This window comes from Populus euphratica, unplaced genomic scaffold (assembly GCF_000495115.2).
Source record: "Populus euphratica unplaced genomic scaffold, PopEup_1.0 scaffold1644.1, whole genome shotgun sequence".
NCBI lineage: Eukaryota > Viridiplantae > Streptophyta > Magnoliopsida > Malpighiales > Salicaceae > Populus > Populus euphratica.
The window spans coordinates 24,970-38,544 of record NW_011501479.1 but is presented as its reverse complement, the minus strand read 5'-3'; the positions used below and the strand labels follow the sequence as shown (position 1 = coordinate 38,544).

The 13,575-nt window shown below is 34.7% G+C and overlaps 1 protein-coding gene and 3 long non-coding RNA genes across 4 annotated transcripts; 2 read left to right on the top strand and 2 right to left on the bottom strand.

The window, feature by feature from the left end:
* The first annotated feature begins 613 nt into the window (after positions 1–613).
* Positions 614–1,265, top strand: LOC105117949 (uncharacterized). The gene is made up of 2 exons (XR_840840.1): positions 614–841; positions 921–1,265. It is a non-coding gene; the product is annotated as an uncharacterized LOC105117949 (long non-coding RNA).
* Positions 1,266–4,808: 3,543 nt separating this feature from the next.
* On the bottom strand, positions 4,809–6,410 carry LOC105117946 (uncharacterized). The gene is made up of 3 exons (XR_840838.1): positions 6,291–6,410; positions 5,293–5,415; positions 4,809–5,114 (listed from the first exon to the last, which is right to left on the bottom strand). It is a non-coding gene; the product is annotated as an uncharacterized LOC105117946 (long non-coding RNA).
* LOC105117947 (uncharacterized) lies at positions 5,073–6,705 on the top strand. Its single transcript, XR_840839.1, has 2 exons — positions 5,073–5,145; positions 6,403–6,705. It is a non-coding gene; the product is annotated as an uncharacterized LOC105117947 (long non-coding RNA).
* A 976-nt stretch (positions 6,706–7,681) lies between these two features.
* LOC105117948 (inositol-tetrakisphosphate 1-kinase 2-like) lies at positions 7,682–12,824 on the bottom strand. The gene is made up of 11 exons (XM_011015776.1): positions 12,591–12,824; positions 12,346–12,558; positions 11,839–11,920; positions 11,601–11,633; positions 10,005–10,125; positions 9,755–9,847; positions 9,410–9,529; positions 9,139–9,315; positions 8,687–8,742; positions 8,535–8,619; positions 7,682–8,321 (listed from the first exon to the last, which is right to left on the bottom strand). Exons 2-11 carry the CDS (start codon positions 12,537–12,539, stop codon positions 8,233–8,235), a joined length of 1,050 nt encoding a protein of 349 aa, XP_011014078.1. The 5' UTR covers positions 12,540–12,558; positions 12,591–12,824; the 3' UTR covers positions 7,682–8,232.
* Positions 12,825–13,575: the final 751 nt, after the last annotated feature.

Here is a 13,575-nt window from a genome sequence, read left to right as displayed (position 1 = left end):
CATTTATGTGGTGTTATTGTTTACTCCATGGATGAGCACATGCAATATATATATATATATAGTTTTTATATTTTATATTTAATTTATTTGTTATATAAAAAAAAAGAGATAACATGTAAAGTACTGATTTTTTATAGGTATACTCCACTTATTTTATTTTAAAAATTTTATAGGCATATACATATAGATACACATACGAAGTCATGTTTGTACATCATGAATCATGACACGCAACTATATTCTTTTTTTCTTTTTCTTTTTTTTTTGGGGGTGGGGGGGGACATAAGTCGAGAAAAAGACAACCTATGTAGAACTGAATTGTGGGATTTAAGTTGGAATCCTGGGCCCATTAAGAAAAAAAGGATAAAGAGGAATGAGGAGATAAAATTACCAAAGAAAGTAAAACAGGATGCACACTTTCACTGTATTTTTTTGAACTCTTGTTCTTGTTGACACACACACACATGTTAGCACAATTGTTGCTGTTTTGTTTAAGGCTTCTTTCACGTAACTTTGGCTTTTCCATAACCTTAGCTTTCATATAGTACACCTCAAGTATACTGTTTTTCTCCCGCGCCTAAGGTACGTTTCTTTCATATACTCTGGGCATAAAAGCTTTCTTTATTTTGTACACCATAAAATCATTCCTTTCTTTTGCAAAACCTTAACTTAAAAACTGACCATATAACTCCTCTTTTGAGTAGTTCTTCCGCTTCCCCTTTCTATTTGTTTTATAATATTTTAACTAGGTCTCTTTCTTTGCAATAAGTTTGTTGAAAACTGGAGTTATAGAGGTGATTCTTCTATGGCGTAGTTGAGAAGTATGTCATTTGAAATCATGGTATTTTGGTAGTGATCTTTCTCAATTCCCCTTTGGATATGATGCCTTTTTATGGGTTTTTCTTTTCTTACACAAACAGGCAGAAGAAAAAAACAGAAGAAAAGGAAGGAGCACCAGACAGAAAGAAAAAATTGAAGAGAAAGAGGCTGTATCAGATAAGAAAAGGCTACAGAGAGGAGGGTTGCTCTTTCGTTGTTGATCATAAAAATGGTGGTGCTGGAAGTGTTGCCTCTACGATGTCGTAGAGGATGTCAGATGAAAAAAAGGTGTATCGTTGTAATCATAAAAAGTGGTTATTTTATTGGCCCTTTTCAGTTCATTCGATAGGATGCATGATTACAATTTTTAGAGGCTTTGATTAATTCGATAAATTCATATCCATTGGAATCTGCAAGAGGTACATAACTAATGAAATTACAGTTGATTCTTCCCTCCTTCGGTAGGGTAGAGAAATTGAAGGCCAACATTGAAGGACTCAAGGCATGCTTTGAGTCTATCCAAAACTATTTGAAATATAAAGATCTCTTCAATGAACAATACACCGACAGTTCTCAGTTGATAGAGGTGCCGAATACACTGAGAATTCCTCGACAAGCCAATATCTATGATTTTTCTATACCCAATTATTTCTTTAATCTTGCAAGTTTGTTAGTTTACTGTTATCACCGTGCTTATGTTGCAATTGATATGTTTCTTTTTAGATAATAATAAATTATTTATAATGATCAAATAAAACCTCTTTCTTTTTTCTTCATAAACATCCTTGGACGCAGATGGTGTGAAAAGAATTAAATGGCAATAATTACTAAAAGTATATAAATGTTCCTAATTCTTCACAATCTCAAGCAGGTCGTGTTAGTACTGTGGGTGGCATTTCGAGCACAACAAGTATGATGGAATAATGAAGCTGTGAGATGGTCTTCTGTGCATGATAATCTACAGCATCTTATTGTATGCATTGTGTATATATGTTGTCTGTCTGTGAAGTGCATATTGTTTGTCTTTCCTTCCCTTGTGTTATCTTAATGCAATGCTGGAATAATGAAGTTAAACTGCTTTCGATACATTTATTTTAGGTTTTCTTTTAATGTTTTATCATGGCAGGCTTTCTATTGCAAATATTGTTTTTCATGAGCCTATTATCTTCCAAAACATTCCAAGAATGAACCTATGATTTTACTGCTTGCAGATATGATCTGCATGGTGGAAGAAACCCAATGCATTGATGACCAAAATCACCTTCATTACAGGGCCAAGAAAGCTTAAAATGGTTATGATGGCCTAATTTAAGGCAAAGAAAACCTGATTATCATCGCAATAATAATAATTTTCTATTGGAATCTGTTCTCATGTCTTCCTTGATTCACAACAAAAATGGCACCCAACTTCTGAAAAACAAACATAAATTTGTAGTTGCCCGACTTAGCACCAAGGGGTGCCTCTGTTGTAATGCTCTTCCATGTGTTTCTGTCTCTTGCTTTTCTTGTAATGGGATTGCTATTATATGTCTCAAATCTCTAACAATTACTTCCTTCGAAGAGCCGATCAGACCACCTCCGCTGCTATTACTCATATTTCTATTAACAGTAGTGAAAGAAGAGAGATGAGTAAGAGACGCAAAATTATTACATAAATAAAATGACATTTGCTTCTGTATTTGGCTCTCCAATTCTCTGGGCACTCAATCCCTCAACTGCATCATCTTTCAAGCCTATCAATGGTGGATTAAAATAGCAGTCCCTGCAGGCACTGGTTTTGGTTACGGTTGGCTATCGATCGAGTGTTCTTTAAGGCCACAAAAGTAGGCAACTGCACATTCACATGAAAACAAGGCCAAGAGAGAGTCAGCCATAGGACATAAGGCACATTTACAAGAGGGCAGTCACCTGTTTGTGGTTTTGTTGTTATTGCATTTCTCGATTGTTAAAAACCATAGAATGAAACGCCTTCTTCTGCCATAGCAACAACATTGTTTTATTTGTGGTCTGTGTACATGCGCCTCTTAATTAGTAATTCTTTGACTAGTAATTATTGTTCTCTGACATTGGTAACACTAGTCTTGACGATGTGGAAAGAGCCAGTAATGCGCTAATCGCAATTCGATTGATAAAAAATCTGGCAAACAAAATATTACAATGTCTCATGGAAAGAAATAAAAAGTGTTCCAAAAGCCTTTTAACATTTTAAGTTGGTGGTATTCAAATAAGAATTAACAGCGGCCTACTGCACAAAGAAAAATCACATTCTAGACCCAACAATTGTTCATAATGGAAAAAAGGAAAAAGGCAGTGGCTTAGCGGAGTTTACTGCACAGACATTGCTGGTATGACAAAAGAGAAAGTGAGCTAATTTTGTAATTTGTGTTGAGAAATGTAACCTGTTTGAACGATGATCGTCAAACCTGAACAAGGCTTGATAATCAGCAGTCATGCAATAAAGTATAGTCGTTAGTTCCTGCCTAAAAAGAGAAAGAAATGAAAGCAAAAGGAGCTGGTTGTGAAGCTTGAACATTCCAATGGAAGCATGCTAAATGTTTATGCATGGAAGCAAATGGAGTGGAAAAAAAAAAATTAGGTTTGAACAGGTGATATGCACAATCGCATACACGACAACTGAAAATAACATGGTAGTATGTTAATGAGTGAATGGCTCTAATCCTCCAAACCATCACTTGCGATCTCTAGAGAAGCTGCATTTCTTGTTAAAAAGATCAGAAGAAAAAGATAAAACATGTGTGAGGGGACCTAGGTCTGCTACTTGTAAACCTGTCTATTATGTCTTGTCATATACATGACATAAACAAGAGGGTTTCAAAGCAAGGAAGACAAAATAAAAGAGAATGTAGAACATTTATTAAGCAAATTATATGGACTATTAAGAGAATTATATAAGCCAGTAACAACCAAGAGATCCCATGAACCAATAAAAGAACTAAATAAGCAAGCAATAAAAGCAGAGTCTTAAAAAAGGAAATTCTTAAAAACAAAACATGGGAATCCCACTAATTATCATGGTTAAGAGAATTGAGCGGAAGCGAGTTCACCAGCTAAGCTTGCTTATATAAATCACAACCTGCTTCTGTTGTATAAGACATGATCAAACTAAATTGATCATTATTGATTGAGTTTAACCAAAAGCCTATGGTATTTGCCTTGTTGAAACAATGTAAAGGAAAAGTGATTTATTTATGAAAAAGAATGCAGTTAAATTCCTAATTTGTTCTCTTTGAAATTAGGAACTACTTTGACGGTGTTATTTTGTACAAAGCAAAGACAATAATATTGCACAACATCGTGATAATAAGCACGTGATAATAAGCAAATACGCACTTCAAGCAAGACAACATTGGTTTATAGACTCCAGTCAACTTAAGATCAAATTGCTAAACTAATGAAAATAGCATTGAATTTCCTCTCTACATGTAAAAAGCATCCCAAAGGACCAAAGTGCCTAGTTGGAAGAATTCAAGGCAAAAGATGACCAAATTTGGTGTAAAAAAATATTAAGTCATTCCTGTTGTACTTCGTCTATGGATATCATTTGGAACCTGAGCATTTGAAAGGTTTTAAGAATTCTGTTTGGAACATGGCTCTAAACTATTGATCAAATCTTCCCTCGGAAACCCTATACTAATTTTCCCCTACCCCATCAATGTATTGGACAATACTAAGAGACTCAAAAACGGGCACTCTATTGTGAAAAGAACACGAATCATCTTTTAAGAACTGGGTTCATTTCAAGAAGCAGGGGACTCTTGTCTATCAAGTTTTGTTTCTTGGACTTGTATTTGATCCCCTTCTCTGCCAATATGATCTTCACTCGTTTTGCCCATGAAAATGACCAAAGCTTCCCAGAACAAACAACAATCGCACAAAAATTATTAATCACATGATGAATTTGCTAACACACACAGACAAGAACTAACAGTAAAGGAGATATGGTCAATAATGATGGGAGAACATGAACGAAAAGAGAGAATAGGTTGATAAAAAACACAGATGTGTGCAATCTATGATGATGAATGCAAATACACAACATCACTAGAGATATCAACACACTAAGCATGAAGCACCACATGAAGTTCTCAAGGGTGAAATAAATCCATGCCCAAGCAAGGAGAAAATTGAAAAAAAGGATAAAGAAAACTCGTCTTGTTGGATTCTCTCTTTTTTTCCCCTACAAGTGATGCTGCTGCTGTTTTTCCCTACAACTGCTGCTACTGGTCTCCATGCTCTTATGATGGTAGGTTGGTTGATTCTGTTGGCTGTCAGTGCTGTTGAGGTTGTCATCTATGTCGATTTCAGGTAAGTTTAAAGGTCCCAGTAATACATGTGAATCGTCATTTTATCAGAACTTTTTCAATGACTACTTTTAATTATAGATAGTCCGTCTTAAAAGGAGCCATATCAGATCCCTAAAACCAAAAAAATTATAAAGCGATGATTTGTTACCTGATCAACGTCTCTTATGTGTTAGAGAACAATAACTAAAATGCTGCAAGTACTGACAGATAGCTACGACCTTTGCTAGCGCCTACAATGGAAGGAGCACATACTCTGAGGCTAAATGAAGTCCTGTTGAAAAAAGGAATTCATATAGCATCAATATACAAATTCAAAGGGATATATTAACTTCGTTCCATAATTAACCTAAAGCTTTCCTGTATCAAGAGCAACCTTCAATGTTTTATTCTATAATTAGCAGCATCCTAAAGCTTTCCTTTATCAAGAGTAATCTTCGATGGCTTTCCATTTACTAAATAACCACATCCTGTATGCTATGAAAAATAGCCCTTATCCAAATGAAATAACAGACGATGCACATAATTTATCAGCCTCTATAACCAATTGAAAATCAATATTTATGTGCCCCTCTTTTAGTAAAAGAAATATTTTGTAGATAACGGCAAAGGCAAGCTCCAATTACTAAATCAAAGGAAAAGCAAAGTCATGCAATCCGAGTGAGCAAACATTTTCAGGAAAAAACGAATGCAATCAAGGCAAATAGATAGGTTAGTTAATGGCATTTTCATTTGACTCATACCTAAGCTTGGTTTTTTGAAGTCTATCAACTTTCTTAATTTAATGTCTCCTTGTACACTGAAAAAAAAAAATCTTCAAGAATAGACCTCCCTGCTATCTTTTCTTTTTGGTTGAACCAATTGACCTATGTGAAGATAGAAGAAGGAAAAAAAAAGAGTAAAAGAAGTTACTGATTTTTGCAGTCACTTCAATAAGGAAAGGTTCCATAGCTTTCCATGTGATCTCTTTATTTCTTACTTTTAAACTTAAAATAATGTTAAGAAACTATTGTAACAGCTTGTTGGCTTGGTTGATCAAGCTCATATAATTACATTTCAATGGAGAGAATTATAATCAATCAGTTAAAGTACACATTCAAACACATAAAAGATGACGGGATAAATTATAATCTAAAACTCTTTACTTACTTGGCCATTTTATTGGGATCAACAGTAGAAGTCAACTTTGGAAGCTCAACATCCATGTTATCTTCATCTTTCCCCTCCTCATCTTCTTTATTCTTTCCCTTGCTTCTTGCAGAGCCTAACATGGGTCTCAAAGTAGATGGATTATCAGAGGGATGGATAAAACTGTTGCCTTCTCCACTAAGCTCATCATCATTTTGAGCAGCAATGATACTCTTGGAACCAACAGGAGTAGCAACAACATTTGAAGTTTGAGTGTCATAATCATCTCGGGCAATCAGGGATTCTGGTGGTGATTCTTCTTTTTCCACTCAAATGGATCCTTTGATTACTTTTTTATCCTATTAGTACATTAAATAATGTAAGCCCTGAGCATTTTGTCGAGCACCTTGAGTGCAGAAAAAAAGGTAATTGAAAAGGAACATCAAAGAACTAAGATCTCATATGATATACCCTTTTCTCTTTTCTATCCGACATCCTCTACTCCATTGCAGAAGAATCACGTCTTTTATATAAAAAAAACATTTTTTTTTGAAATATTTTTTAAAGAAGTCAAAAAATAAAAAAAAAATCAAAAATATTTTAGGGCAAGAAACTTGGAGACGGCAAAAAATGGGTTGACGGACTTAGACGTATAAATTGAAAGTTAGAGGATCAAATTAGATGAAATAGCAAAAGTTTAGAACTCAATTGCTGCAATGAAGGGCCTAATTAAAGAAAATAATGAGAGTTTGGGATCAAATTGAAGAAAAATTATTAATATTCTGAACAAGTGAGGTAGTAACGCAAAAATGCCTTTGAGCAATCAAAATCGTGCAATTTGCCAACATACAATTGAGCAATCAAAATCGTGCAATTTGCCAAGTAACATACAACTCCCCTCCCCTCCCCTCCCTAAAGATCTCATGAAACTCTTGTTACCAGAAATTTGTGATGATCGCTGGAATGATTACAAGAAACTGATCTTAAACATGAATCAGAGACTGAGAGCTTGATTGGAATTATGATAACAGTTTAAATATTTTTTATTTAGTAATATATTAAAATAATTTTATTTTTATTTTTTAAAATTATTTTTAATATTTACACGTGGGTATAAAGATATAATTTTTTAAAAAATCAAAATTTTTAAGAACTTCCCGACACACCCTGAGTATGCCACGGGGAAACCTCGAATTTATTTGCTAAAAGGTAGGCTGTTTGGGTTTAGTTGAAATGTTAACAATGGATACATATTTCTTTAGCGTTGTTAAGGCATGATAGTAGATTCTGCAGTGCTAACTGCTAGGACATTTGCAGTGCTATCGAAGATTCACAATACCAAATCACTTGGCGGTTGGTGCGCGCCACAAGCGGTCGTGATAGGTGTAAATGAAATCTAGACATACGAGACGATACCAAACCTTCAGCTTTGACACATACAATTTTCTTTTGCTGAGATACTTCAGCTTAAAAATCTGGTACATAATCTGATAACTTCGTGTACGCAACGGAAATTCATTTGTCAAAACGATGGCAACTCTCACTCTACAACGGCAGAGAATTTACAGCGCCTTTGTTTTCAAGTTTCGAGTTATTCTATTAACTTCTCGACAAGTCAGAGGGATACTTACTATCCCAAGACAAATGACTATACAGATCATGGGGTTTCTATTCACCAGCTGCTCATGACACCTTTGAACAGCACAGAATAATGGCGAGATAACATAAGGAATTGAGCAAAGCCAGCTGAATTGAAGGGAGCCGATAACGATTCCTGCCAGCCAGCCAGCCAGTAATTACAGACGTTGAAGGTTGGGATTTGCGCTTATCCTCCTCCAGCTGCTAGCAGGCATTAATTATGCTATACACGGCACCTACCAACCCCCCCTGCACATACTTCCTCGGACACCATGATACTTTCAATACACAACTTCTTTTATGTCAGTCATGCCTCCAACAGTTTCTAGGTGGATTTTTTCTTGTATTGATTCTGTACAAGGCTCAGAAGGAAATCCGTAAATATATGCTCGTACTCTGGCATTTTCCCGTAACCTGCCATGCCATGTTTCCATGTTAAGACATAAAATGAAAGGAATTGTTGAGCAAGTTTTCAAGATACAACCTATTCTCATATATATATATATATATAAAGCAGAAACAAAGTGAACTTAAGACACAGGAAAATGTTAAAGACGGTTCAAAGAAAGGTTGGAAAACAAATTTTGATGGAAACATCACAAAAAATAAAAGAAAATGTGGACTTGCCTGGGAAGTAGTTAATGTCAATGACATAAAATCGATCTCTGGTCCCATGCTCTCGGATAATATCAAGATTGAACAACCGGAGACCCTGCATGTATTTAACAATCAAAAAACATGATTTATACCAATGAAGAATAGAGAAAATATGAAGTTACCAGTCGATGACAAAGTTCCCTTGCAAGTTTCTCAAGCAATGGTCGTGGAGGAAGCTCTGCAGGAGGAGAAGAATATATTAGAGGAACTTGCCAGAATATTACGCTCAAGACCTCATTGCAGGTTCTCCAGAGCTGAACAGAGTTCAATGGCACAATTGAAGTGTAGAGCAAATCCATCATTTGCAGAATAAAAATTAAAAGAGAAGAAACAGTGGCATTCAATTCTCGCACTAGCTTTGGACCCAGGAATTCAGCATGAGGTACCAAAGAAACAGAATTTCTCGGGGAAAAAGGAGTTTTAATGATCATTGCATCAAAACCACCCAATATCATAATTTGGTTGGTCTCAGAACCAACAACAAATTGCAAATCTCTGCTTGTAACTAGTGGTGAATGCCTCAAAAGCTGGTAAGAAAAATTAACAAAAAGTAGTCATGGGTATGAAAACTCACCAGCAACACCAGGGTCCAAATCAGCATTGTCTGCAGAAGCGGCAGCACAAGAAACACGTGGAAAACGGAACACACCAGCAATGTTTGAAAGCTCTCGTTTACAGACATCAGGTAATGAGAAACGCCTCACCACCTTAATGGTCTCCCCAACAATATAAACTTTAAACATAACACCCCCTAAAACAATGAAAGAAATAGCATTTGCTATGTAAGCTGGTGCCTGAGATGATCATGAACTAACATAAAAACCTCCATGAATACAACTATATACCATGGTTGACAAACTCCTGAAGAACAAGTGGAGGTTCAAGTTTCTGAAGTGATTGTTGATCATAGGCAAGTGATAGTTCGTGTGATTTTGCACTTCCGTCTGCAACCAGTGGCTTTGCAACTGAAACAGATATGAGTATACAAACTCAAGATGGATAACTTAAAAACAGAAAACACAATAAATCACTCTCATGATAAAGAAATCAATACAATCCAATTGACAATTCAAAGCATCAACTACTTGTAATCTACTCTGAAGAAGTTTCCAACTAAATTGATGCATTGCATGCAGCCAAGATACTGACTCAAGTACACTATGAAATGGAATGCAGAAGAAAGAACGCACCGATGGGTAACATCAGCCCAGCTTTTGCAACTGCACCAGGGATAGATGAAGCATCCTTTTTAATAACTAATTGTTTAGGGATACCTACTTTCCCTGCACCATTAAGGGTAAATGATAAATTTCAATCAGCTTTGGGCACTATACTAATCATTGTCAACCTCACATCAAGAACTGTAAGGGTTGCCATTTGAATGTGAAGCTATAGAGATTTGTTCCATCCACACATCCATTAAATAGCATGAGAAATTACCATATGAGTTGGACAAATTCATATCAGCAACACACTGAAGCATAGACTGCCGATTATGTAAATGTTGTATAGCATCAGGAGGATCAAGGACAGTGACTTCAGGATGTGTCCGTCTGTAATCCTGGAATTAAAGGAAATAAATTGGAGATAAGATCACATGTACATCAAATAAATTTCACTGTAGAAGCATGAAGATATAGAAAAACCATAAAGATCCAGAATCACAATATTAGTTATTAAGGATTACATGTTAAGGCGGCAGAAGATTAATGAAATCACAATGTCCACAAATAACATGATCCAGGCCACAATACAATTGAGCAGATTTTGCTAACATTATCAAATCTAATTCTCACATAGAACCTACGACATCTAAATTATGCTGCATCAATATTAAGATCTCTAGTCCAGGCCAGCAAGCAATGCCTTACAAAATGAAAAGTTACAAGTTAACGAATGTTGCTCACTAAAGAATATTTGAATCTTGTAGTTCTAACAACTATAACTTCACCAAAGAATTCTTCAATTCAATTTTGAATATTCATTTCTTCTTTTTTTTTCCAATGTGAAACATAGATAAGGTAAAACAACATAAGTGATCAAATTGCAATTACAATCAATGTCAGAAACATAGATCATAGATGAGAAACAACTTATGAACATCTAAATAAAATACCACACCTACCTTGGCTGACATAGAACAACTGCGCAAACAATTGCAGAGCACACATTAACTAATGAGGGGGGAGATAAGACAAAGGAAGCAAAGTCATCAACTATTGAATCTGAAAGAATGTTGGTAGACATTTTGGAACTTGTGTTTGTCATTGTCACATGCTTTACTCTTTCAACTCGTGCATATTATGAAAGGTACAGCAGATCACAAACCTATGTAGCCTTTAGAGAGTAAAAATCTTTAGAGAGTAAAAATCCTAACAGGAAAATGAAGACATATCCTAATGCTTTCCAAGCCCAAGAAATCATTGATTTTAGAACATAAGAACTTCAACCTAGCTGAGGTCAGAAACTAGTAGCTAAATTCCTGCCACTCTTAGCCAGGGACTGCATCACCAAATTAGAAAGGAAAATAGTTCATACCCCTGCAAATCAGGGATGAGAGTAATGAAGACCAAGAAACAGGTACAATTTTTTTTTAAAAAAAAAAGAGAGGTTTGGGCGTGCCTCCTTACTTACATGTAAGCTAAAAAAATCAAGTTAAAAAATTGACATCTCACTTTCAGCCGATAAAAGGGGTTAAACAGTACAAAAAATGTTTTGCAAATGATGCTTGGAAAACCCAAAAGAATCAGTTATTTGGACATGGAAGCAGAGAATCCTCTCTTGTTGGTCCTGACCTCAATAATAATGTCATGTGATTCATAATGGGGGAATGTGCAAGCACTCTGAAAATTACATCAGATATAAATGAGAATTTAAGCATTTTTAAAGCCTGTGATTCTTGATTGTCCATGATAAAGAACATATCATATGGCATCTAAGATTCAAGTCATCAATCAAGTATGCTTTCACCCTTTCTAGACTATCCAGAAGTAATTCAGGCAAAAATAGAATTAATGATGTCAAAATAGGACCAACCTCAAGAATCTGTCGCCACTCCTTTCCAGTTAGCTGTTGAGAAAAAAATTAAGAAGCTGAAGCATGTCAGTAAAACCAGAAAGTACCAAAATGCAGACATTAATACAATCAAGCAAGAAGCACTCAAAAAAATATCACTTTGTAATAACTAAAGCTAAGCTCCATAGAAAACCCAGAAAAGCATTTTGTCAGGCAATAGAATATGAACATAAATAAATTAAAAAAAAAAAAAACCAACCTTGTGCAACACAATGTCAAAAGGACCTTGATCTGAAAGTGGCCTGTTTTGATCAATTGCAACAAACAAAATCCCCTTATTCCTGCACCATCAGGGAACACTAAAATGTAACGATCACTATTGTATCATCATCATCAAATCAAAACTTGCAGACACCATATTTTATCAACCAGGCACACAAAATCATCTTGAATTATAGAAGACTTAACTTATGGGGTGGTTGTGAAGAAGATTCAGCAAGATTTTAATCAATAAAGTAGCATTATACTTGACTTTCTTTACAGCTAAAACGAAAAGGACATTTGCATATATCAGAATATTCCAGATACCAGGCACCAAAAAGAATCTGAGCCCCTTCCAAATATATATATACATATATACATATATATATATATATAGAAGTCATGACTGGCTATATTTTTAGCAATCAAGCAAGCAATAATAAAAATCGTTATGTTATTAATTTAATTTTTTAGATCAAATTAGTTAAAAAACTGAATTGGTTACCTAGCCAAACCTTCGAGCTTGGGCTTCAAAAAGCTCTTAATTTTCTTGGAGGTGAGAGCATAACCAACAACAGCGAATTTGCTATGAAGAGGAGGAGGAGGAGGAAACGATGATATCTCCTTTCCTGCCCTTTCATCGTCGTCTTCTTCTTTTTCTCCGTTTTTATACGGTATTATCTGTCCTTGCAACCCCATGTCCCTTAATTTCCAAAACCTTAGAAATCTAAATCCACGGATTTCCAAAACCTTAGAAATCTAAATCCACGGTTTCTTAGCAGTAGAAAATCAGAAATGCCAAAAAATAATAATTGAAATGATGAGAGTGTTAAGAAAGCAACTGTATAGGGCACCCTTTTTTTTTTTTTAATTCCGAAATTACGAGGGAGGGGGAGGGGGAGGGGTAGATCACGAAATCTGTGTGGGAGAGACAGGTGGATTACGATAGAAGAGGAGGGATGGGGTGGGTCGGGTTTATATATATATTGGCTGTGGCTTTATGGCTGCTGAGTGTTCGGTCCTGTTTAGCATTTAGGTGGAATTATGTTTTATAATTGTCTGTGAAAAAATTTAAAATTTTATTTTTTATTTTATTTTAAATTAATATATTTTTTATATTTTTTTATTATTTTGACATATTATATTAAAGTTAAATTTTTAAAAATAAAAAAAATATTATTTTAATATATTTTAAAATATAACTATAATTATACTTTTAAAAATACTCTTAATCCGATAAAAAAAGAAGCTTTTATTTTTTATTTAAAATTAAGTGTTAATTTTAGCCATCCACCCCAAACAACACCGGGTTAAGTTTTTATTAATGGTGTTTACCACTTCAAATTTTAACTGAACTAAGTTTTTTTTTACTGTTATTCTTATCTGATTTTTTTTCCTCTTGAATAAAAAAGATGCTATCCCTCTCAACAAAGCAATTGGATTACACACTCACAGGATGCCTTTCCCTTTAAATTACACCCAAGAACCTAGCTCAAAACAAGAAATTTTGTAGGAGTGAAAAATTGGAATCTTTTTTTCTTTTTAATTATAGATTAAAAAAGGTTGTGCCCATAAATTAATAAAAAAATCTAAAAGATGGGGGAAACACTGTTTCCATTGACATGAAACGCCATTGCAACATCATTTTTCTTTATTTTTTTTTATTGATTTTTTTATAATTTTATAATTTTATTATATTGATTGAGATTTAGAGTTGATTATTTATTTCAAATTA

Bases quoted from the DNA above. Each gene is read 5' to 3' on its own strand.
- LOC105117948 (XM_011015776.1), bottom strand. From the start codon at position 12,539: ATGGGGTTGCAAGGACAGATAATACCGTATAAAAACGGAGAAAAAGAA. The intron at 9,848-10,004 runs GTAATTTCTCAT...TTAATGGTGCAG, and splicing joins GAATTTGTCCAACTCATATG to GGAAAGTAGGTATCCCTAAA. The intron at 9,530-9,754 runs GTGCGTTCTTTC...TATCTGTTTCAG, and splicing joins TGGGCTGATGTTACCCATCG to TTGCAAAGCCACTGGTTGCA.